The sequence below is a fragment of the Ochotona curzoniae genome, unplaced genomic scaffold (genome assembly GCF_017591425.1).
Source record: "Ochotona curzoniae isolate NIBS_2020 unplaced genomic scaffold, NIBS_Ocur_1.0 contig_50, whole genome shotgun sequence".
NCBI classification, from domain to species: Eukaryota; Metazoa; Chordata; class Mammalia; order Lagomorpha; family Ochotonidae; genus Ochotona; species Ochotona curzoniae.
In genome coordinates, this window is record NW_024466446.1 from 1299118 (window position 1) to 1325126 (window position 26009).

A 26009-nucleotide genomic window follows, 5' to 3' on the forward strand; every position below is an offset into this window, starting at 1 on the left:
TGCTGTCAGGGTCTGAGATTTTTCTATGCTTTATTATTTCATGCTATGCTATATTTAACAAAACAGTAGAAAAGTGCAAAGAACTCAGTTTTCTGATCAAACTACTTATTTATCACATTAGACATGGACCATTGTATTTTATGTTCTTACATTAAAAATTAATAAGTTATTTTACTACAGTAGCGTAATAAAAAGAGGAAAATGAATCTATCAAAGGAATAGGCTTTAGGAAGTGGAGAAGGAAAAAGGCAAAATGACAGATATAAGAAAGTACTTGTACAGACCACTTGAGTTTGATTTATTTAGGTGTTATTTTCAATTTTATTTTATTCATTTATTAGAAGGAGAGAGAGATTAGCAATCTTCCACTGCCGGTTCACTCCCCAAATGGCCAGAATGACCAGGGCTGGGCTGGTTGAAACCAGAGATCTGGAACCCTACCATGGGTGCCATTGGCCTAAGTACTTGATGTTTTCTAACTCTGCCTTCCCAGGCACATTAACAGGAAGCCATATTAGAAAGGGAACAACCAGGATTTGATAGGGGATACCAGTGACATAGGTAGTGGCTTAATCAGTTGCACCACAATCCTATCCTCTTGGTATTGCTTTATAATTAATGCTATTTCTGCTCTTACTGAAGTATCCTCTTGAATTGTAAGTGATCTTTTTCTTTAAATTAACTTATCTATTTTATGATACAGTTCCATAGGCTCTGGGATTTCTCCTCCTTACCCTCACTGATTATACCTAACACTATCACAATAATAAAGTTCTTTAAAAAAACAGCCATAGGCCCATCACTCTGCTCTCCAGGTGTATCCTAACATTGTAGGTGTGGACAATGGCAGAGAGTCCAGCATCCTCTGGTCAAGATATAGTAAACAGTTTTATTGGGAGTCCATCTCTGATGTGGAAGTAGAGATACATACTGCATTGTATCTTCACATCCCGATATGATAGTCCCCATTATACAGTTCCTCTAGATGACTAAATGTACATGCATGATTACCTATGCATCTACCGATGATGTATTTTGGAGGAAGGTTGCCTTATATCAGAGAGAACATATGATATTTGTCCTTTGGGGAGTGGGTTATTTCATTGATCTTAAAAGTAACTACCAATAATCCACACCTGTAATCATTTTTCAAGTACTTTTTTTTGGGAGAAATAATTGTAAATTAACATCAGGTTACAAAAATAGCATAGAAGTCCATTGTACTTTCCTCTTTTGCTCCCTTGTAACTTCTGTTATTATGGTACATTATCAAAACCAGGAGGTTTATATTAATATGACCCACAGAGCTTAATCACATTTCATCAGAGTCTATATGTAGGCGTATGTGGATCATCTTATGTCAGACTGACAATATTTTTAACCCACCAAAATATTATTTTTTTATAAAAAATAGTAATTGCTTTACTAATTTTTGTTTGATATATATGATGTTAGTTATCAATAGTAACCTATTATTTCTTAATACTACACAATATACTTTTCATTTTCTTTCTTTGTCTGCAGCATGGATCTATTAGACATTTGAATGGTCGCCAATATATGAAGTTGTTCAAATACTGTCTGTTCCTGAAAGGCAATAAACAGTGTCTCTGGCTCTGTGTAAAAGTTAGTGCCATTTGAAAGATCATACTGAAGTTAAACATTATGGCCCATGGTGCATTAGGCCTTTGGTTACAAATTGAAAGTGTGTTGTTGCAAAAATCTAAGGGAAAAAAAGAAAGGAAAGAGGGAGGAGGGATGAGGGAATAAGACATGGTTATCTTCTTACCTCTGGAATACATGATATATTTTTGCATTAACCAATTTTTAAAAAGTATTAAATCCTTTGAAATTTAAACCATTGGAAGGTCTGTGAACACAATCTTTCATTAGATTGTATATCAATGCATTAATTGCGTTGGGCAGCTTGCCCTGAATCATTTCAGTATCATGAATTAAACCTACACATGTGTAGCCAACCATTCTTTGATAAGAGAACTGGAAAAGTCTGGTCTCTTCAACATATGCTGTTGGGACAATTGGATATCAGCCTAAAGAAGCAGGAAGCAAGACCTCCACCTGTCACCTTAGGGGGAAAAAAAACCTCATCTCTAAATGGGTCAAAGACTTAAATTTTCACGCAGAAACCATCAAACTGTTAGAAGAACATGCTTTGAAAGAGGAATGGATGAAGAATATAGTATATCCACTCCATGGATTGCTACTCAACCATTAAAATGAAAGGAATTCTGCCAATTGCAATGACATGGTCCCAACTGGAGAGCATTATGCTCAGTGAAATAAGCCAGTCACCAAAGGACAAATGCCATATGTTCTCTCTGATATAAGACAACCTTCATGCAAAATACAAGTTAAATAGATATATAGGTAAACGTGTATGTGCATTTATTCTCATCGATGAACTGTATAATGGGGACTAGAATACCAGAAAGTGAAGATGTGTTGCAGTACTCCTGAATAAAAGGAGGACTCCCAATGAAACTGTTAAATATATCTTGACAATATGATACTCTATTTCTTTATGCTTGCTCATATCTACAGTGCCACGATGTACTCTATTTTCATTTCATCTGAAAGATGTAAAGAGAGAGAAGCTTCCATCTCTTGGCTCAATTCCTAAAGGGTCAGAACAGTCAGGACAGGGCTAGGCTGAAACAAAGATCCTGGACTTCTGTTAAGCCTCCCCTGTGAGTAGCAGAGAGGTACAGACAAGCCATCGTCTACTACCATCCTGGCAGAAGCATTGATGAGACGCTGGCCTGGAAACAGACTACTCAAAACTCAGATCAAGATAGGAGGCCAACATTCTTGTTGAAAACTCTTACTGCCTCGTCCAACACCAACCCCCAAGAAAAACAGTTATTTTTAAAATATTTTAGAAAAAAGGATTATAAGAATTAACCAAGCAGATTTTCTTCAATGAACCAAGCATAATAACTGAAGTTAATAAGGCAAGAATGGATTAAGTAGCAAGGTTAGTAATGACTGAAGATAAGGCAGAAATAGAATTGAAGGCGTTGCACAGCATGCACCCAGACAGAGAAGGTTATGAAAAGTCTGAAGGAGAGATTAAGCTTACACATGCTATCAAGGCTGCTTCTCGGGGTCTGTGCTGGGAAGCTGGGTCAGGAGCTGGAGCCCAGTCGCCCCTGGTGGGATTTCATAGCCTTAGCTAAGAAGCCATACTTCTGCTTCAAGTGGTGAGCTTGAATTTCTAATTTAAGTACGGTAAGAGATTAACAACGATGATACAGAAATTATAATGGTATTCTTAAAAGTCTTGTGAATGAGATCTCTGAATATTTCCCTGTTCACTTAAAGGAAACAATTTACAGCTTCTTTTCAAGATATCTGAATTTCTAGCATGAATACTCTGCTTTCAGGACTTCATGAAATAAAATAAGGATGCTTTGGACCCAAGCACCACACTACTGCAACAATCATGCAGATAAACTAGAAGGCTGCTAAGTGACAAAGGGAAAGTAGTATTTGCGGTGTGTCTGTGCTAGATCTTTGGTTGACATCCCTGCCATAGTGGAGTAGAGTCAGAAATTTCACATCACTACTCAGAATCGTGTTCAACTGAAAACTTAGGAATTTTCATTGTCTGAATTTTTCATGTGATATTTTCAAATTATGATTGACGGTGGATAAGGGAGATAATACTGGGAATTTTCCAGATGGTTGTTTATGAACAAAAAAAAAAACAAGTAAGAAGAAAATGAAACAGCATGTTTGAAGTGACAATAGTCTAAGAGCCCATATTCTGTAAAGTTATTTTTTTAAGATTTGTTTATTTTTATTGGAAAGCCAGATTTGCAGAGAGAAGGAGAGACAGAGAGATCTTCCATCTGCTGGTTCACTCCCCAAGCAGCTGCAATGGCTGGAGCTGAGCTGATCCAAAACCGGGAGCCAGGAACCTCTTCCAGGTCTCCCATGTGGGTGCAGGGTCCCAAAGATTTGGGCTGTCCTTGACTGCTTTCCCAGGCCACAAGCAGGGAGCTGGATGGGAAGTGGGGGTCACAGGGACATGAACCGGCACCCAAATGGGATCCCAGTGCGTGCAAGGCGAGGATATAGCCAGTAGACCATTGATTCCGGAGCTATCAACAAATTTTGGGTAGACAACTGTTTATTTCACGTAATAGTGAAGATTCTTAAGTAAGGGATCGACTCCTTACTCATACTCTCGGCTCTAGCTTCTCACTAATGCATCCTCTGGAAGCCTCAATCATTGCTTGTGGTTGACTCCTTGGTGGGAGACCCTGGTGGTGAGCCTGTCTCCCAGCTCTAACACTAATCCCAGCCCTCGCCACTGCAGGCATCTCAGTATTGAAGAAGCAGACGGGAACATGCTCTCTTTTATTTATTTTTTAATGTCACATGTTCCATTTTTTATGTTTTCAAGTTATTTGACTCACATGCATTGAAAAAAATCAATATAATTAATAAATTAATTCAATAAAATTAAAAACTGAGTTGAGGTCAAAGTCAAACTAACCCAGTAGTCGCGTGTGACTAGTAGCTACCATATCGGTCAGCAACAGTTAAAATACAAAGAAACGTTTGGTTTTAACCTTTATGAAGATTTTCTTACTGGGAGTGTAAGACAGAAAATAATGAACATACCAAAAAAAATATATCAAGCGATATAATGAAGTGCTAAAAGTTTGCCACAAACAGACTAAGTGCTACTTGGATAGCAAGTTCCAAGAAACCTCGCAGCTGGATCCCTTCCTAGCCACTCTGAAGCCTGAGTGGTGGCAATGACATACCGAGTTTGGGAGATGTGGGGGTCCTACTTTAGAAATGTGTGTGTGTGTTCTGCCTGCAGGCACGGGACCCGCTGTGCTGGGGAAGTGGCAGCCGCTGCAAACAACTCTCACTGCACTGTCGGAATTGCTTTTAACGCCAAGATTGGAGGTATGCAATAGGAACTGCACGGGGGATCGCAGGGCATCAGTTACCTCTTGCTGACTGACTTGCAGAACTCCTTTGGAACCAAAAACTGGGGTTATATTCCATTATAGCGTTCAACTATAGCCGAAAGTATAAGGACCAGGTTAAAGTATGTTGTGAAATGAAAAAACATTTCTTAAATGGTATCTTCAAATGCTGCACACACACTTGACAGTGAAGATGGAAAAGCTGTGGTCCAGTTGTGAAGGTGGACTCGTTGGCAGCTGTCCGTAAACTGCTCTGTTGGTGCCTGGGTGAGAGAAACTGAACATGTAAACATGAGGCATGCACGTCATGTGAAGTTGCCTTTTGCTTCAGCTTTATAGAATTTTTTTTTCTTTATCGAAACCAAATGGAAGAACCCCCTCCTCTTGTGGAACATAAATTAGTGGTAGTGTATCCATGTCTTTGCCAGATTATATCTATGCACACCCACACTTACATATTCAAATCTGTGTATGTTTACTATATGGATACAGCTGAGGCAATGTAAATTCAATCACTACAGCCACACACAGATAGGATGAAACCATTGTCGTTTTAATGGATCCTAGTGATCTAATTGTTGTACCAGGGATCTCCTAAAGTGAATTACAACTGGACCAACCTTCATGTTTCCAATACTCTATTGTCTTTCAAGTTGTAAACGAGGTTGTAATAATCCTTTCTAGGATAGAGATAAATCATGAAGCATTTAGGATATAATAGCCTTTCCTTGTCCCCTATGGAATATGTCCCCTGACCCCCAGTGGATGCTTTCATGCATGATACCAAATTTTGCCATGTATGCACCTGCCATAGGAATGAGCTTCAGTAAGATAACCATATTGATAATAATAAACAATTATAAAACTATACTATAACATTCATTTCAAACTTACGAATTATTTCTGATATTTTCCATTTAGTATTTTCAAATCATAGGTGGCCACCTGCAACTAAAGCTGGCCATTGGTATCACAGAAAAAGAGGGAGAATTGCTACATACATAACAAGGTGCTAAGAATTGTTTTCTGAAATTCCCTTAAGTGTCAGTCCATAGTAAATTTGGCCTGTCTTTCCTTTTTTTTCACCCTGGAGTCTCAGAATGTGACAGTTTCCTAGACAGTAATTAGCTATGCTCTGAGAACATCTATTATATGTCAAGTGGAAGACACAGAAAAGAACTAAAGAAGGAGACAAAAGTTTTTCTCTTGAGTATAACAAGGGTGTTGGAGGCCCCAGGTTTTTTCAGTAGAGTCAGATCGGCTGCTGCACAAACACTTCCATGCCCCACAGTGCATTCTATCCCACACTGACACATGCCAAAGGTTACCGTCATTACTATCCAACACCAAGCCTGCACTCTGACTAACCTTGGAGAAATAAGAGGATGCACTTGTGAACGCTTGGATAAACTGCTGCACCCATAACTCAGGTGAGAAAGTCAACCCACATCTACCCTCACAATTACTGCAAAACCAGAACACTGAGTTACACGTATTGTTCCTCAGACCCAGTGCATGAGGTCTTAGAATTACATGAATAGAAAAAAGCAGCTCTTTATCTTTTTACTAAATGAAATAAAATTCCTTGTGACGTTTCCACCAGAGAATTATTGCTCTCTACTTATGATTTAGTAAGCTTTCTTATTTCTATTGACTTTTCATATATTGCACAACAAAGAACCTGTATTCAGGTGTGGTGGCTGCACTCTCAAGCTGACATTTAGATGCACAAATGAGATTATTTTGGGTAGTTACAGTTTAAATGGTAAAGTAGTTTCATTTTTATTCTTTTAAATAGAAAGTAAGAAGATGAAGCAGTTTACCCTTCTTTGCTAAACGTGTACAGATAAACTTTGAATATTCACATTACATTAAAGCAAATCAGGGACTCCTTAGGATCCAATAAAGGTGGAATATTGTGCCAGATCTCCACTCCCTTGAGAAAAAAAAGACAAAGTTTCTAAATGCAATTTGCATTCCCTAATTTTTAAAAGGAATTGTTCACAAACCCATTCTCAGTATCATTTGTGAGGATAGCAGACTCTTCCTGTAATAATCCAAAAATCGAGGCAAAACGACAGTGAAGAGTTATAACAACTGGATGCAATGTCTTTAGAAGTCATGACGACAAGGTCAGTGTAGGCTGGGTGTTTGATAACAGAACGGATGAATTGCCATGTCAGTCATGGAGTTTACATGTATTTTTCCAATGAGGAAAATGGAGCAACGTGTTGATAACTGTTGCCTGCTGGCCATGCACAGGTTCATTGCTCTTACTTTTTTTTTTTTCATTCAAAACTTTATAGTTGAAAGTTTAGCAATTTTAAAGCACAAATGAAGTTTATTTCCTTAGAGCTCATTTTTATTTTCTCCCAGGAGTCCCACCTGAATCCACCAAAGTCATTCAGCTTCGGGGTTTTGCTTATTTCATGTTCATTCCATGGTAAAGAGTAGAATCTAAAAATTCTTCTGCATATGGAGGTTTCCCAAAATAACGACCTTGACCCACAAATATAATTTTAAAATAATACTATCTCAGGGTTTGCACTGAGGAGAGGCACACTTACTTAAAATTATGTGTTTTGTGATTCTCAATCTTTAAAATAAAGAAAAAAAAACAACCCTGGCATGTGGCATACAGCATGTTTCTGAGTATCTTACTGCCTATTGTGATAAAATAGGGTTAATAGAAATCCCTCTCTCTAATAGGAATATGCTTAAATGGGTATTAATGAATACACATTGCTGAAACCCTCTGAGAATTATTTGAAGTGTTAAGTTCATAGAGTAGTCTCATTTATTATTTGACTCTAAGGAACTTGGCAGAATGAAATACATGAACTTCACATCACTCTTACAGATTAGGAGATATTATTAAATATGGAGGAAATGAGGCCAACCTAGGCTGGCAGTTTCCCAAGTTTTATGGGAACACGAAGGTTACACTGTTTTATATCAGTTCTGAAAACAATTATTTCATGAAAACCAATTGGTGGTAGATGGATTGTCTGGAGGTCTCATTACCAAGCACTCACTCAGGAGAAATCAGACGGAGAGATTAGAGCATCCACTGTAGGGGTTGTAAAGTTGGAGAAAGAAAACAGTGGATCCAAATACATATCCTGGTCTGATCTTCTACACCCTTGGAAATTTTCTTTCCTCCGAAGGCATCTTCTACATATAATTCATTACCTTTTCACTGGGGAAAATTTGTTCGCTTAAGAGCTTATTGAAATGTATTCTTTCTGCTCCAAATCTTGCAAGTGGGGGTATTTGCCTGTCATGCAGCAAAGCCTCTTACGTTTTCTCTTCCTTCTGTTTTGAAGGAGTGCGAATGCTGGATGGAGATGTCACAGACATGGTAGAAGCAAAATCGGTCAGCTACAATCCACAGCACGTGCACATATACAGTGCCAGCTGGGGCCCTGATGATGATGGCAAGACTGTGGATGGACCAGCTCCTCTCACCCGGCAAGCCTTTGAAAATGGCGTTAGAATGGTAGGTTGGTTATTTAGCATTCATTTATTTAGTATGGGTAGGCCATACTGAGCCAGGAGTTCCAGGTGGGTGGCACTTGAGCCCTCAACTAATGCCAGAGAGTATATATTCTCTGCAAGCTGGAACCAGAAACCTAGCCAGAACTAATATCTAAGCCCTCTGAATGTGAGATATATTCCTCCAGGAGGTGCCTACCACTGTGCTGTGCTTCTAGAATGTGAAGTCTGGAAAGCGCATAGATTCATAACACACTTTGTTAATGGGATGATTCTCATGTAAGGAATCTGTGGGCTGGCATCCCTGCAGACTGGCAGAGTCAGCAGATGGGCTGGTGGAAAGAGAAGCCGCACACTGGGACTTTGAATTGCTTTCACCCTGCCAAGGAGCTAAGAGAGAGAGAGTTTTCTCTAAAGAGAATCAGTATTTCTGAATGCTTACACTCAAGTAAAACATTGTAAATAGCAATTTTTCCATTGTGACAGTTCAGTTCTCTGGACTGTGAGATTGAATGGAGACATCGTCCTTCCTCCATTGGCACTGGTTGATGTTGAGCTGCCCAGCAGTGCCCTCTGGGTGCTTGTCTTATTCTGCCCCTTCCCTGGTCTTGCCTCTATCCCAGGAAAGGTTGGATATGTATATCTCCCAGTCTCCCTAACCAGGTAGCTAAGCCCAACTTCAGTGTCACTGATCTCTCCAGGAAATTCATGGACCACTCTCCCTGAAGAAACTGACCACAAAATCTAAGTAATGATATGTCTGTTATAGATTGCAAATTAAAAGAAATTCCTCTGTTATTTAAACGAAAATGAAGATGCTAGTTTTCGTAATCGTGAAGGGAGGGCTGCCTCCGGAAGTGATGTCTTTTTTCTTACTCTTGAACATATATTAGTTAAAACATTCATTTAATGATGTTCACTGAAAATGTTGTTCTGGCGCTATTGACCTTTACCGTTCTCTCTCTTCCTACTCTTTGTAATGCAAGAATGCACCACTCTCACTGCCCAACTTCACATCACATTTTGCCTACAGTTCTTGGTATACATCCCCTGGCCTCATGCCCCAAACCTGACTAAATAGTGTTCAAATGCTGTGTAAACTTTGACTTCCATTGAGGCATCTTCATTGTTGCTGCAAGAGTTAACTATAAGCAGTCCCTCCACTTTGCTTCCTCTGCATTCTGTTCTTACTGATATTAGAATCCTTATCAGATCGCCCTCTATATCATAGTTAATTCTAGATGTATTTTCCACAGTAAATCGTAAGTTCCTAGAGAGCAGAATTTGTGCTCAGAACATTTTCAGGACTTTGTGAAACCTTAGGAATATAATGAATTTTGGCATCTATCCAGAAAGTGGTCGCTGAACTGAATTTAGTTCACTGCCAATGATGCTAACCACAGGATTGTTATTTATTCAGCACAGACTTGGCACATTAGACTGTCCTCAATTGATTAGTGTTATCTTGTAGCTAGAGTGAAAATAGTAATGATTATTCCTCCCTTTTTTAGAATTAGTGTGGAGCTTCACCAGAAAGAGTTTAGGTATCTCCTGGTTATTGTGAAATAGAAAAGAGGGCAAGTTATGTTCTTGTTTGCAGGTACAGCCAAACTAAATGATAGTTCAGTTTTGGTTAGGTCTTTTTGTTACTGTCAATTTTCAGCTACATTAGAGCCCTTTGAATCCATGCATTATCGTTTTCCTTTCAAGATAACATAGCACCGAGTGAATATTCTCAAAGTAATCTGGTGATTTCATTTCCAAATCTGCGGATTGCAAACTACTGTTCTTCCTCTATATGCCATTAATTGAACATTCAGGCTGGTTAGGTAAACCAGCATTCATATTTAATCTCTAAATAGAATGTGTATGACCCTTACAATGAAGAATAATCTGAATTTTCTCATTAATATTGAAATAGGTATATTAATAATACACATAGACCCATGAATATGCATACACAAGTCAGGAATATCCCAAATTCAATATCTGGCTTCACTAATGGACTAGCAGGCATGCCATGAATAAGATGAAGTGAACCAGTTGTTTTTAAATGTGTTTTTGCTTGGAAATCTTTGGATGTAAATCTTTACTGAAAGTGTCATTAAGAGCAAATAAAAATGTGACCACTGTGGTTGAAGCAAGTTATAAAAATGGTTAAGATCCCAAACAAAATTTTCTGAGAAAACTAATCAATGCTGAGGAGGATTACACTTAAAAAAAAAAGAAATTTGGAAAAACGTATGAAGATCATCACTGATTGACAAGAGAAGACACTGTTTAACATATGCATGATGCTTTCCCATGGTCTCATGGACATTAACAGGCTACAGGGGTCTTACGCATCTGCGCCTAGCCGTACACCATGACATTTATTCCTAGAAAACTGGTAAGGATAGAGTACTTTTGTTTAATTTAAAAATGTTGGCATAAGAAGATACTGTAATTTATTCAATTTATACAACTCCTTTAGAATTAATATGTGTGGGTTGGCTCAGTGGCCTAGTGGCTAAAGTCCTCACCTTGAATGCACAAGGATCCCATATGGGCACCAGTTATAATCCCGGCTGTCCCACCTCCCATCCAGCTCCCTGCTTGTGGCCTGGGAAAGCATTCGAGGACGGCCCAAAGCCTTGGGACCCTGCACCCCCATGGGAAACCTGGAGGAGCTCCTGGTTCCCGGCTTCGGATCAGCACAGTTCCAGCTGTTGTGCTCACTTGGGGAGTGAATCATTGGACGGACGACCTTTTTTTCTGTCTCTCCCTCTCTCTGTATATCTGACTTTGCAATAAAAATAAATAAATCTTAAAAAAAAAAAAAGAATTAATGTGTGCAGACTGTGTTAGAGAAACTGTCTGAAACAGACCATGTCACAGTTGACAACTTATTCTTTCTCATAAGGATTGCATTTTTATTTGATGCCAACAGGACTAAATAAAATGAAATCAGAGAAATTAAATCATATCATGTGGGCATCATAAAATTAATAATAACTATAGCCATGCAATATTTAGCATTTCAGTCCATGTATTATACTATACTCATTTTTCTAAACCATGAAAGAATAGCTTTAAGAATAGTTTCATTAGGTAGGTTGCAATGTAGGAGGTCTACCCTACACATAGCATGGCACACGTGGACTCCAACCCCTGAGAATCCAATGTTGAAAATTACTGTCCTTCGTGGTGTTCATTATTTACTTGTCTTGGACCCAGAACAGAGTTTAATACTCTATAGGTGGTTAGTGGAGAATAAATGAATGAAAGGCTTAATTCCGATCTATTGCATATTCTGTGTTAGCTGACTTAAGGGCCACACTTGCGTTGTTTTTCCTTAATTTTCTGAAACGGAGTACCTAACATACATGATATAGAATGGTGATTCAGCGTCCAGACTCTGGATTCAAATTTTCTGCTTTTAGGTTTTTCTGCTTCAGAACTTTCTTAGCTTGTTCATTAGCCTATCTACGGAGCTAAATGCCAGTGATTATAGTTTTGTGACAGTTACATGATTTGATGCTTTTAAAATACTCAGAGTTCCTGAAACCGTGTAAGTCTCTGTGTATGATGTTTTATCACTGTCTCCCCAGAAGTAGAGGATCCAGGGCTCAAACTGGTACTCTAATCTGGGTGTGGACACAGTACCCCAACTCACTGTGCCGCAGTGCCAACTCTTAAGATTCCTATTAAGAAATGGCCTGTCTATGGTGTGGTAATATGCAATAGAATATTTTACTTTTTAAAAGTATTTGTCTTATTTATTTGAATGTCAGAATTACAGAAGGCAGTGGGGAGGCAGATGCAGAGAAAGATAAGAGAGAGAGAAAGAGAGAAGACTCGACCCGGAGCTTCAGCCAGTTTCCCACATGAGTTCAGAGTCCCAAGCACCTGTACCATCTTCTGCTACTTTCACAGGCATCTTAGCAGAAAGTTATATTGCATGTGGAGCAGCTGGAAGCTCAGCTGGCTTGCAACCATGGCCTAATTTGTTGTAGCACTACACCACAAAGCCAGCTCTGAAAGTATTTTCTCAAGTGTATTCTGTAAACCACTAATTAATAAAATTAGGTAGAAATAAAAGAATTTTGCTGTCAAGTACGTTTTTAAACACCTCTTATTTGTTTTCAGTCCAGGCAGAATTTGTTAATAGGTTGAACGTGTAGAGGGCTGACTGTGTGTGTTTTAGAAATGTCACCAGCTAGTCCTTGTAAGGTCACACTTGGTGACAGGCTCTAGGAAGGGATGTCTCTTGCTCATCTTTAAGGGTTGAGCTGGCAGTTGGAACAGGTTCTCAGCGGGGAATTCCATAACTTAGAGCATGAACTTTTCATTGCTACTGGAGTATCCCTCTCTTCTTTTCAAAAGCCTTTCCAAACATTTACAATAAATTCCTTTCATGCCCCTGGTGGCAATAAATGATTTTATTCTCTATGAAAGGAATTTTTCAAACTTTCCTCTTTCAGTATACACTTAAAAGTGATGGTATACTTCTGATCATTCTTGAAATGAGTAAGTCACGTTCATCCAGGAATGTCCTCCATCCCATGAAACTGCCTCCCGGAAGTCAGAGCATGATCTTGCCTTCTCTCTGGGCTGATCCAAAATGTAGAAAACTGGACTAATGTGAGAAAAGGTTTTAATCTGCAGGAAGTGGGCAATGCTGGGATGACACATGGACATGGAACAGCTGTGTTGGTGCTGCTGTTTATTGACTGTGATTATTCCAGATTGCATAAGATGCACCTGCAGGTTTCAGCTCCTTGGAATGAGGAATTGAGAAGCCTTTCTGCATGTTTCTCCTAACCCCCATGGGACAACAGTTTGCAGATGCCTTGGTTCAGGGGACTGTGCAGGGACCAGAAATTAACAATAGCCTGAGTCTTGTGATGCTTCTGTGAGATAGATAAGGAGGATGAAATCTGATGGAGACAGAGGATTGACAAATACAGATCAACTGTCGTCAGAATGCTAACGGTGGATAATTATTTCAGGATTACTGATTGGCAAATGAAATAAGGTAGAAGTTGTTTTGGTTTTTAAATACTTTTTGCTCTAATGCAGGGTTGTTAACCAGTGTTTCCCTAACCATGTTGTTAACTGTGGAAACACTAGGTGTGACTGAAGCCAGTGGAGAAGAGCAGCGGGCACGGCGGGGCTGCACTCATTCTGGTCTAAGACCTGCCTTAGCTGAATGTGTTGACTTGGTTTTCTTAGTTTCTTTCTGTAGGACTTTAAGATGCCACCGAGTAAACCTCTTGCACATATAACTTTAAATAATACGCAGGACATTCTTCAGCTCCCAGTATTTAATAAGTGATGCTGCGGAGTTCAGCATTGGGCTGAGGCCGAATGGAAATGAAATTTCTGCTTGAAAGCAGATTTATTCTCCTTGGTAAAGGCGCCCGATTTTTATTTTTTCATAAATATTCTATGACTTTTTCTCCATAAAAGCATTATTTTCAGTTTTTGTTTGTTTGTTTCACTGTAGGAATGAAGTTTTAGAAATCCACACTGCTATACTATTGTCAGATGCAAAGGGTCACGGTTGTGCATCTTTATGATACAGTGTGAGAAGCTACATCAGATGGGAAGCCCTCAGGTCAACCCTTCTGAAGAAAAGGGCATCTTTAATAATAGCATTGATTCTACCAAGACTTTAGGAAGTTGGTTACTTAAATTTATATTCTTACAGATATGCAGTGCTACTCTCATCTTTCTATTCACATAATAGAAGTAACTGATGATCAAGAACCTGAATGTGAAAGAGTTCTGTATTTGCAGTACTAATTTGTTTTCACACTAATCTTTGTGCATTACTCACCATCTTCGAGTGTAACTTTTGAAAACTGAGTTCAGTCGCATTCTGGGAATTCCAGAAAACAAGTTGACCCACATCACGGACTCAAATGTAAACAGTTGTATAAGACGTGATGTGTAAATAATGTTTACATGTTTGTTGTTTTTGCTGAAGGGAACACCGGCAGGTGTCCCTTCTCATGTTGGGCTCTACAGTCCATGAAGATGAAGGTGACTGAAATTGGCTTAAGGGACATAAAAATGCGTTCTCATTTGTCAGTAGTAGTGATATGATGGCTAAAAATTGTAACAAATAGGTTCGGTGTATTATTAAAATGTCCAAAGTACCTAAAACATGCTTTATATACCTGACCTAGTAATCAGTGATGTGTGCAGGAAATCAGTTACATGTACCTGGAGTGGAGCTGAAAAGATGCATGCTTAGTTATCCTGAGAGCACGATGAAACCCTCTGTGCTCGACTGAGGGTTTAAGTGCAATAAAGTGAAACCTGTGCATTATTTACGTTGGCCATGTCAGCTATGGAAAGATGGTGAAAAAGTGGTTTTTACATGCCCATTTTCTAGGTGAGGGTACTGGAGGCTGACAAATTCACTGCCTTTTTCAAAGAAGTTTTGTTTGTTTGAAAGGCACAGTTACAGAGAGAAAGAGAAGTCTTTCTTGCACTGATTCACTCCCCAAGTGGCCCCAGTGGTTAAGCCTCTTCTGAGTCTCCCACTTGGGTGCAGTGGCCCAAGCAGTTGGATCATCTTCCAACTGATTCTCCGGGTACATTAGCAGAGAGCTGGATTGGAAGCGAAGCAGCTGAGTCTCAAACCAGCACCTGTACGGGATACTGACAGCTGTAGCCTCTATGCTAAAATGCTCACTTGATTTAGAATTGTTCCTGGTAAAGGCAGCACTTAAACTCCAGGTTCCTAACCCTAAGAGGCTGAATATTTCTTTTCAGTGTGTTATATTCTGATCCTCTAGGGTTTGTTAGAGGTGCCTTACTTTATTCTCTGGCTCTAATTAAGTTTGATATAATTGATTTCCCTACCCTGACTCGCACGTTAGTCAAACGCACTGGTTACAGAAGCACATCTCAGCCTTTAGGAATATCTTATCCCAAGATACCTTAGTACAACTGCACTGTGACTTCATTCTTGTGTGTATTCCAGAGTCAGCTTTGTCCACCTGCAGTGCCAGCGTAGTCTCTGAGTGCCTGGGAGTCATGTGCTCATCTGCTTCTCATTTGGTTTCAATTGCTGACTGTATCTCTTTTCTGGTTACGTTCCAGCTCACCTTATCATGAACGGGAGTTCATGAAAATGACTCAAAAAATAGTAAGATTGCTTAAAGAAACAATATATTTTAGAATTCTGGAACAAATACTTTGCACGGATGATCTAATCAGTTTCTGTGAGTGTTTTGGTTTGCTTTTGAAGATGTTATATTTTCTCCTCTCTTCGTTAGCTTTGTAAACTAGACCTGTTTTTATCCATGGACTCTATACTAACGAGGGGCAGGATCTATTTTGGAAATATGAGTCAGAATAACCTGGAGCTTTGAAAAGATGAACGGGGATGAAATCATTAGCTACAGGTGTCCTTATCTCTTTCTACCTCTCATCTTGTGTGTGGAAACATGGATCGTTTCCTAGGAAAGTCTTTTGGGGAGACTGGGCTCAGAGTGAAGGATTGTTAGAAAGTCTTGGCAGAGGAGCTCTCAGAGGCTTTGGTAGGTCTGCAATTCAGACTTTGCTTGGAATACATCATAGATCAATGGAATTTGTACATTCTAAAGTTGGTTTACTGTATCCTTGCATGTGTGTGTATTTAGATTCTCACCAGCCTTGGTGGGAGGGAGGGCTCTATTCTTGCTTCTACCGTATTCTGATTATATGATGTTAGGTATGTCACAACCATATTCATTTTCCTAATCTGTAAAAAATCCACAGAATATCTACCTGGGGGCCTGGTGCAGTAGCCCAGCGGCTAAAGTCCTCGCCTCATACATGCCCAACTTTCCCACCTAAGTCCCTGCTTGTGGCTTGGGAAAACAGTTGAGGATAGCCCAAAGCCTTGGGACTTTGTACCTTTGTGGGAGACCTGGAAGAAGCTTCTGGCTCATGGTTTTGGATCGGCTCAGTTCTGGCCATTGCGGCCACTTTGGGAGTGAATCAACGAATGGAAGATCTTCCTCTCTGTCTCTCCTCCTCTTCATATATCTGACTTTCTAATATAAATAATAAATAAATAAATCTTTTTAAAAATTAGTCATTAAAAAAAGAATGTCTACCTGGGTGGTACTACCCTAAACTACACAACAAATTAATTAATATGTGAAAACATCTAGCATAGCCTGCAACCACACATGAATGGATGTTATCTTTCTCTGTCATTTCTATGTTGCAACAAATCTCTATCATTTATTCATGGCCCTTTAAGAATACTTGCTAAACAGGGTCCAGCGGCATGGCCTAGTGGCTTAAGGCCTTGCCTTGAATGCGCCAGGATCCCATGTGGGCGCCAGTTGTAATCCTGGTTGTTCCACTTACCATCCAGCTCCCTGCTTGTGGCCTGGGAAAGCAGTCAAGGACGGCCCAAAGCCTTGTGTTGCTGCACCTATGTGGGAGACCTAGAGAAAGCTCCAGGCCCCTGGCTTCAGATCGGTGCAGCTCTGGCCACTGCAGTCTCTTGGGGAGTGAATCATTAGATGAAAGATCTTCCTCTCTGTCTCTCCCCCCCTCTGTATATCTCTGACTTTGCAATAAAAATAAATAAATCTAAAAAAAAGAATACTTGCTAAACAATACAGAAGGGAAAAATAATGCTAAATTAACTTAATGCTAATTTTAAAAATAACTACACCATTTTAAATTAAAAAAAAAATCACTTCGATCACGCTGTAAAGCTCCCAAAATCTGATTTGGGATATGCAGTTTAATTGAGAATGCAACATAGAGTAGCTGTTTTTGACCTTCTGAGTTTTAGAAAATGCAGGTTCTTTATATTCTTGAGTTATACTGCTTCTGCGATAATGTTTGCTTTTATTGGCACACTTGAAAAGTAACACATGTACATTTAGATATTACAATGAGGATGAGTATTTAGTTTGCTTGAGAGAACTCTGCATATATTTCACAATATACTTTGCCTTAAGTTTATTAACTTTTGATGTGGTTTCAATTACATTGAAGCTTCCTTTTTCCATACAAAACCATATGTAAATAAACAACTGCAATCCCAATATTCAGCAAGCTACAATTCAGAAAAACAGTCACGTGTCTCAGGATGCTTTTATTTTTTTTTTTTAAAGATTTATTTTTATTATTTTTTCATTGGAAAGGCGGATATACAGAGAGAGGAAAGACAGAGAGGAAGATCTTCCGTCCGATGATTCACTCCCCAAGTGAGCGCAACGGGCCGATACTATGCCCATCCGAAGCCAGGAGCCTCTTCCGGGTCTCCCACGCGGGTGCAGGTTCCCAAAGCTTTGGGCCGTCCTCGACTGCTTTCCTGGGCCACAGGCAGGGAGCTGGAAGGGAAGCGGGGCTGCCGGGATTAGAACCGGCACCCATATGGGATCCCGGGCGTGCAAGGCGAGGACCTTTAACCACTTGCGCCACTGCGCCGGGCCCAGGATGCTTTTATTTTTATAGTTCTCTGTCCACCTTTCATTCTCTTTGTGCTTCATGTTCAGTTTCTTCTGAAATTACTCTGAATTTGGGGAAAAATATCCAGTTTTTTAAAGCACATATGTTTTAGTTTTGCACTAATGAAAACCCCCTGTACATCTGCAGGAAATAAATCTTTGAATTGCTAATTGTTCAGATTAACCCCATAGATCTTTCACAGCTGTCTTTGGGGGTTTTCAGCCCACAAATTTAGCCTGTTTGTTTCTGCGATTTTAATCATAAACCATACCCATGGGCAATAGGTCAGATTGCCTCTTGGACAGAATCATGACAGTGTCTGTGGACTGTCCGGTCTCTTGGCAGGGGCAGATCGTTGTGCATCTCGTCCTGTTTGTGGTGGTTAATTCCGGCTGTAGTGAGCAACTGCCATGGCCTGGGAGTCTTAAACTACAGAATCTATTTTCCCACAGCTCTTCAGGCTGGAAGAGCAAGGTGGGAGCGAGTCTGCTTTCCCCGGCTTACCGATAGACTCCTCTCTGTGTTATTACGTGGTGTTTCCGCTAAGCCCACACTCGATGGAACGATCTGATTAATCTCTTTCTCTTTCTGAAGGTACAGATTCTCTTGAATTTGGGCTTCATGGTTCTCATCTCATTGAACCTTCATTATTCACTGAAGTTCTTTATCCAAACACAGTCTTACTAGGCTTCAGGGCTCCAGTATAGGCATTTGGGAGAAATAAAAGACGAGGCGGCAAGCTGTCATTCAACCCTGCAGGTTTCTTTTCTCCTTCTCTCCAGAAATCCAAGTGATCTCTAGCTCTATGTGCTTTCGTTTTCATCGAAAACTGGGTTATACTGGCAAGAAATGTAAGTGTGAGGGGGAGACTGTGGTCTCAGGATACATTCACCTGGCATGTCCCCTGATCAGCTCCTATTAACTCCTTCCAGTGTATCCCTCTCCCGTGTCTTTTTGATGTGCAGGTGGTTCCTGACTCTGCAAATACCCTTTGTAGTTTCCCCTTTTCATGCTCAGTCATAAAATAATTCTCCCAAAGTATCTCAACGCAAGGATACAACCTCTGTCTTGGAAGATGTATTTTCAGAACAGCAGCAACTCATCATCAGCTCTTTGAGCTCAGTGAATCCCCAGAGGACATTTTAGAAATGTCGTTGTTCCTCCATGATTCTATCATCTGGACATGCTGCCAGAATAGAGTGTCTAGTGGCCATACTTCTCAGAAAGTTACCTAACAGTTGGAATTTCTATGGAAATTTCTGGTCTGAATTTATTTCCTGCTTCTTGATGCTCAGATCGAGGTGTGTATTGTTTCTCTATCAGCTCTGATTCTACGATCATGTCCGGAAGAAACTGAGGGCTGGTCTTCTCTCAGATCCTAATACCAAACTTCATCCAAGACGTAGCAATAACCATATGACCACTTTTTGATCCATAGACATCTATTGTAAAGATCAGTGGTTCAAGCTTTGGCTTCAGTCAAAATGAAGGTCTGGCTCTGGCATAATGGACATTTCTCAAACCTAGTTTGCCCCAATGTAAAATGGTGGCAATAACATATGCTGTGTCAACCAGATAAATGTTTCTGCAATGCTGAATACACAGCAAGTTCTAGAAATATTTGACTTTTGTGTTTCATATGCAGGGAACATTCTCTGGATAGCATTGTCTTTTGATCTTAAATTATTATTTTTCAAAAAATGGTCTAAAGAATTGTCTCTATGTTTCCCCCTAAGCAAAGAAAATAGAGAAATTAGTGTGTTTGTTTCTGTTTATAAAAGTAATAAATATTCAAAGAAACTGACACAAGGATGGAAATTATGTTTTCTGCTGTTGCAAATAAGATAACTTGTGTCCCATTGTCATTTCATGGTATAGTTTTATGCATCTAACTTCATGCATATGGACATAGGTGTACATATGCTCATATACATTTTTATAAATGAAGACTATACCGTTTCATTTTTGTATTATACACTTATAACTGTAACATGAACAAAGAGTACTTTCTGAATATTTTTCTATTAAATATTCTTTTGGATCCAATGAAATTCTAAATCTTTTAGTTTGATATTTAGCATAGGCAGCATCTGTGTCACACACACCTAAATGTGATGAATGATCCCCTATGAGTTTTTGCCTGTTTTGAGGTTCTTCATATATGATCCTTTTTGATGATGCTTAGAGTAACTCGTGAGTTCTGTTGACCCATCCAGTAGGGTGGATCATGGTTTTTCGTGCTCTGGTCCCCTCAGTGCCGACCAAGAGGCAAAGTATTAATGATGAGTGGCAGCCTCCTGCCTTCTCCCCTGGCTGTGTTGTTCTTGCTAAGGTCAGTTATGTTTCCTCACCTGATCTTCCATGATAGCGAGGTGTCCTTGCTCACCGAGGGAGCCTGACAAAAATGTGAACACGATCCTTAGTTTATGATATCTGATGATTTTTACATCTTTATGTTTCATGACTGGAAACTGATGAACAGGAGATCAGGCCCATTCCCCTGTCAGCAGTGGCGGTCAGAACTTCATGCCCCATTCTGTGCATGGATTTTTGCCGTTTCAGTATAATCATAGTGCATTTCCCAAGTTGAAAGAGAAAAAAAAATCTATGCTCAGGACAGATTGTATCATTAATATTCTGTTCCTGAAGATTCAAGGTCAGCGAAAGTTTAAGAATGATGCTCCATCCCTAAATATTGGCTGTTGAATATCCTATTTACTGCTTTTTTCTTATGTCAATGATTGTTTTAATTTATAAAATTAACTCCTCTTCCCCCACAAAATGCAGCTGAACAGTAGCATCACCTATTTCTTGTAAATGCTTGATTTGGACATGCTAATCCCAGCCTTCTCTGAGTGTAGAGATTTCACAGTTTCATTTAGCTTTCTCTGTTCCTGTGCAGGGGAGGAGAGGCCTTGGTTCTGTATTTGTCTGGGCATCTGGAAATGGTGGACGAAGCAAAGACCACTGCTCCTGTGATGGCTACACCAACAGCATCTATACCATCTCCATCAGCAGCACAGCGGAAAGTGGAAAGAAACCATGGTACCTGGAAGAGTGTTCATCCACATTGGCTACAACTTACAGCAGTGGAGAGTCCTACGACAAGAAAATAGTACGTGATATTTTAATGACTGTCATAGTCTATTTGACATTCAGTTTGAAATAATAAAAAGGGCAACCCTAAATACAGTGCAAAGCTAGTATGGAAATAGGATGTAATATTAGCTAATTGTTTTCATTCATTGAAATTGTTTGTCTGGGTCATCACATTGTAGTGTTTGCTGTGACCTCGGATATGATGAAGCTTTGATCTTGTTGAGAATAAGTGATTGGTTAGTGTTCACACAGCAGTTCGTGAACAAACCAAAGACTAGAATCAAAGTCTGACTCTCACCACCCCATTCGTCTGTTACTGACTTAAAAAAAAATGATTTATTTTATTTTTTTATTGGAAAGTCAGATATGCAGAGAAGAGGAGAGACAGAGAGGAAGATCTTCTGTCCAGTGGTTCATTCCCCAATTGGCTTGAACAGCCAGAGCTGCGCCAATCTGAAGCCAGGATTCAGGAGCTTTTCCCAGGTCTCCCAAACAGGTGTAGGGTCCCAAAGCTATGGGCCATCCTCTGCTGCTTTCCTAGACCACAGGCAGGGAGTTGGATGGGAAGCGGGGCCACCAGGATTAGAACCAGCACCCATATGGGATCCCAGCACTTTCAAAGCAAGGACTTCAGCCACTAGGCTATTGCGCTGGGCCCTCCTTTTACTGGTAGACCATCTGAATTATGCCATGTATCTTCTACATATGTTTTTAAATGGGTTTTTAAGTCCTTTAAGAAATTCTTTGAGATCTAATTTAACTTGCAGTCTCAGAATTGTTTCCTAATATGATTTTTCATCTAAAACATAGGCCACATCCTATTTGACCAAATTCGTATAATTTTTAATGTTAGGAAGTTTTCTTCTGTTATACCTAAATATTTTGAGCCTTGTTGCTCTTATAGGGAGAAGTATTCCACGTTTTCTGTGTAGAATATCTCATTTGACTAAGACCCTATTTTCGTGCCTGGTCATCTAGCCAAGTCAGGCCCTTCTCCTGTTACTGCCTCCTGACTTGTCCACAGCAATGGATTATGACACAACTGGTTGGAAAGCTAAACTCCAGAATGCTTCTAAAATTCTAATCTTTTTGAGTTCCCATAGGACGTCGCAGGTGGAAAATTCCACACCTAACTTTATGGGCCGCTTTACAGTTGAAGCTATCTTTAGGCAGTGAGTGTAGCTGCATATAAAACAAGTGAATTTGCTGTTTAATGTTGGATCCGCCCTTAATATATCATATATATGCAAATCATCAAAAATTAGAAAAACCTACTCTAAAACATTTTTGGTCCTAAGCATTTGGGTATAAGATGTTCAACCTGTACCTCTTTCATGCAATTCTATTCTATACCTATTCAGTTTTTTCACACCCTTGGTTACCATAACTTCTGTTTCTCAGCTGGATACATTTCAGTAAACATCACCCATCCACAGACCTCCCTTCACTTTCTTTTATTCTTCCATAATGAGTGGCTTTTTAAAAATATGCTGTGAGTTCGCTTGCCAGTGCCTCCATCAGCCATCCATAGGCATCACTCCAAAGCATAAAGGGAAATGTACATATAAAGTGAAAAATGCGGACGTGAGCAGACTTTGAAGTTTGTTGCTTTCTTTGTTGAAAAGCGATGCTCCCGTGGCACTGCACTTTCATTGTGGAGCTACTGTCATGTACACATATCCCCTTTGCTTTTAGTTTCACTTGGTGACCCCTCATTCATGATCAAGGCCCAGTAGTATTGACTGCCATTTTCATCATTTCTGCAGCAGGAAATCTCTAGAGCAAGGGCTCTTTCTAGAGTCTGAAAGCATCTGAAGGCAAAACCTCCATCTCTTCGGAATAAATATGTTCCTTCCATAAGTCTTGTTATTGCCTGTGGGGTGACTGTTAACCTCTGTATATGCCTTCCTAAACCTTGTAGACTAGTGTGTAAAGCATCATCCAAAATGGAAATGTCCCTTAGGTCCCTGATGAAGAATGCAGTGTGGACTGAGGGACTTGGAATCACTGCGGTGAGAGCAGCTCCCCGCTCTTCACAGTCTGCTGTGACCTCTGTGGCGGGGTGACGCTGGGGACTCTCCTGCATACAGTCCTGTCCCTTCCGTGGTCGGGGAGGGTGCTCTAGAGAGAGCTCAGCCAGACACTGTGACTGAAGTGTACTGTCCTTCTCCGACATTCTGTGGAGAGTTGAAGAGGGGACTTGACAAAGTGGTAAAGAACCACTTGAAAAGCCCACGCCCTGTTCAGGAGTGGCTGGGTTGGAGTTCTGGCTCCACGGCCAATCCCAGGTCCCTGGGAAGCAGCAGGAGTGTAATTTGGACCCTAAGCACCCAATCCTACAGGAAGCCTGGGTTGAATTCTCCTGGTTTTATATTTTATGGTTGAGTGGGGGCTGAGCTAGCATCTGTGAGTTCTCTCCCCCTGACTTTGAATAAAACTTTCACTGACTCACGGTATGGTTAGTTTTTCTTGTTTCTACTTCTTTTTTTTTTTTTAAACATGTAAATACCTGTTTATTTATTTACTTACTTATTTTGAATTTATTTATTTATTTATTTATTTTTATTGTTGCTTACATTATATTATGTAGTACAGTTTTATAGGCGCTGGTGTTTCTACTTCTTGTTTAACCTCTTGATCCCATTTACATTTCTTGTAAATAGTAGCTGTGGTAGATGTCTGAACGAATGTGGTATTGACCGTCACCTAGATGGGGATATAAGTTCTTCCTATTTAAAAGCGAAAGATGGCAACATTTCTAAAATATGGGTAAAATGACTTGGGGCATCACTATCCAACCCAGAAAAGCCAGAAATATCACAATGTATTCATCTCAGCATTTACTCCTTTTCTTGATGTAGTTCTTAAATTCTTGTATTTTGCTTGAATCCTAAATTACCCCTAGTGAGAGAGGGCATGCTATTTGAAATTGCTGTCTCTAACTTCACCCTGATCCCCTAATGGCTAGACAGCCCTCCTAGGCTCTCAGCTTGATCCCCTGTCAATCGGAGGTGATACCAGTGCTCTGAGAGCCCAGGATTGTTAAGTCACCTAATGGAATGCACTTCCAGGCTGCCTGTACACACAAGCAGCTCAGTGGGTGGCTGCTACCACGGCTATTAAAGTCAGAGAGCTGGCTGCATCCTGGGAGCTTTGGCTGCTGGTTTTTCCCACAGTTTGTGCTCGTTGCTCCTCCGACTCCTAAGTTCTATAGATAGATAGAGACATATTTTGATCCTCTGATATCCTATAGGTTTCTTAATCTGTACAATGCTGCTGTCTACTCTTCCCACTGCCGGGCGGAAAAGGCACTTTCACAATGAACATTGTTAACAGTTTGAACGTAAGTGGGTCTGGCAGCAACATCAGCCTTTTCTGGTCCAGCTGACCCCTTTCCCTTCCAGATGTCAGAATGACGAATAAGCTTGTATGGTGCCTGGGACCTTTCCTTCTGCAGACTTTAAACCCAGACGCCTGTGGTCCCTCGGCGATGTTCACATCCTGCTCATGGCCTCTGTGATGGAGTGCTGCAGCAATGCTGGTATCTCCCTTTGTACTGGGCTCCGTTCCCTGAGCCATTCATTTCCTTTGGTCGTTTGCAGCCTCACCCAAAGAGCCGGTTGTCATTCTTCATCCGTAGAGCACCTTTGTGCTTTGAACTGAGACAGTAGCTGAGGCTTTCAGGAGAGAGTAAAGATCTCCTCTCGCCTTCTCGGAGAGCACTTTTGTTAAAGAAATGTTACTTGTCCTCGACAGACTGCCTTTTCATGGTGTGCAATCAGGACAACTTCGCCCTGAGTCTTGAAGCACAGAGAGGTCTGCATCCCTTGGTTTCTTGCCAGTATTTTTAGTACAGTTGTAGACCTTTGTGCTGCAGTCAAGCTTTCATAAATTTGTGTTGGAAATGGCCTTGTAGCTTATTCCAGCAAATGAAGCAACTAAAATGTCAAGACTACAATAAGAAACTCTTCTATAAGCTGAATGGAAATCATCTGTGTAACTAGTTATTTTAAGGCTGTAAGAAGCACTTTTTGTGAAGCCAGTTGTATATCTCTTTCTGCAGGTCTTACATGAAATCCATTTATAGTTATATTAACATGTCATAGATGTAGCATTTAAACTTTTTATGCGTATAAAGGGAAAAGTCTGACATGTGTGCCACTTTTTACCCTTGTAACAGCATACTGATACTTCCCACCTTAAAATTCCCTCACTGCCTCTACTAGCACCCTTCCTCTCCCTTCCTGTCTCTTTTCTATCAAATTTTGCAATGACACATTCATTTTATATTTCAAACATCAGCTTACCCTTCAGTAATAAAGCATTAATCATCTATTTAAGTAGAAACACCACTTGCCTCCAAAAATGCAGACAGAGGCTGTGAACAGGCCTGGCACTGCGCTATACACATAGAATACATCATCTCACTGCCTGTGAAAGCCCTATGTGGAAAGGTGGCTATATTCTTTTTACCAAAGAGAAAATTGATGTTTGAGTGTTTTAAAATGCCATAGCGAGGCAGCAGACAAGCCTGAGTTTCATTCCAGGTTGTAGCTCATCTTGCGGTTAATGTGCTAATGGGCCATCTTAGGAAGGACGGTGCCTTCATTGCCTACTTTCCATGTTCTTTCACACAAGAAATGAAGCACTTAGAACGGAGGATGCCTTCAAAAAACAGTTCGTGGAAATTGTGTGTTATAAAAACATTAAGCATGATCAAAATTTTTTGCATGAAAACAAACATGTTTCTCTTATTTTCCACAAATGTATGGATGTGCCCTTCAACCTAGGTATCTCTCACTTTCTATTAATTACATAGTACATTGATTTTGAATCCCATAGCTTTACATCTTTTACCAACCCCTGCACAGTGAGACCTCTTGCAAATCTCTAAAACTGACTTACTGGTTCCAAAGGTCCTGTTAGCCTTGGGCACCCAAAATCGCACCTTCTGTGTGATGTTTGAACGAGGGCTTTCAGGTGTGCCTTCTGTTA

General features: G+C 40.1%; 1 protein-coding gene across 2 annotated transcripts in view; it reads left to right on the forward strand.

Moving 5' to 3' along the window:
- PCSK5 (proprotein convertase subtilisin/kexin type 5) overlaps positions 1–26009 on the forward strand; it is a 288359-nt gene that overhangs the window by 105545 nt on the left and 156805 nt on the right. For both annotated transcript variants that reach the window (XM_040988776.1, XM_040988775.1), the window contains exons 6-8: positions 4856–4944; positions 8294–8466; positions 20818–21030. In XM_040988776.1, coding sequence (XP_040844710.1) covers positions 4856–4944; positions 8294–8466; positions 20818–21030 — 475 coding nt within the window. The remainder of the gene's footprint in view (positions 1–4855; positions 4945–8293; positions 8467–20817; positions 21031–26009) is intronic.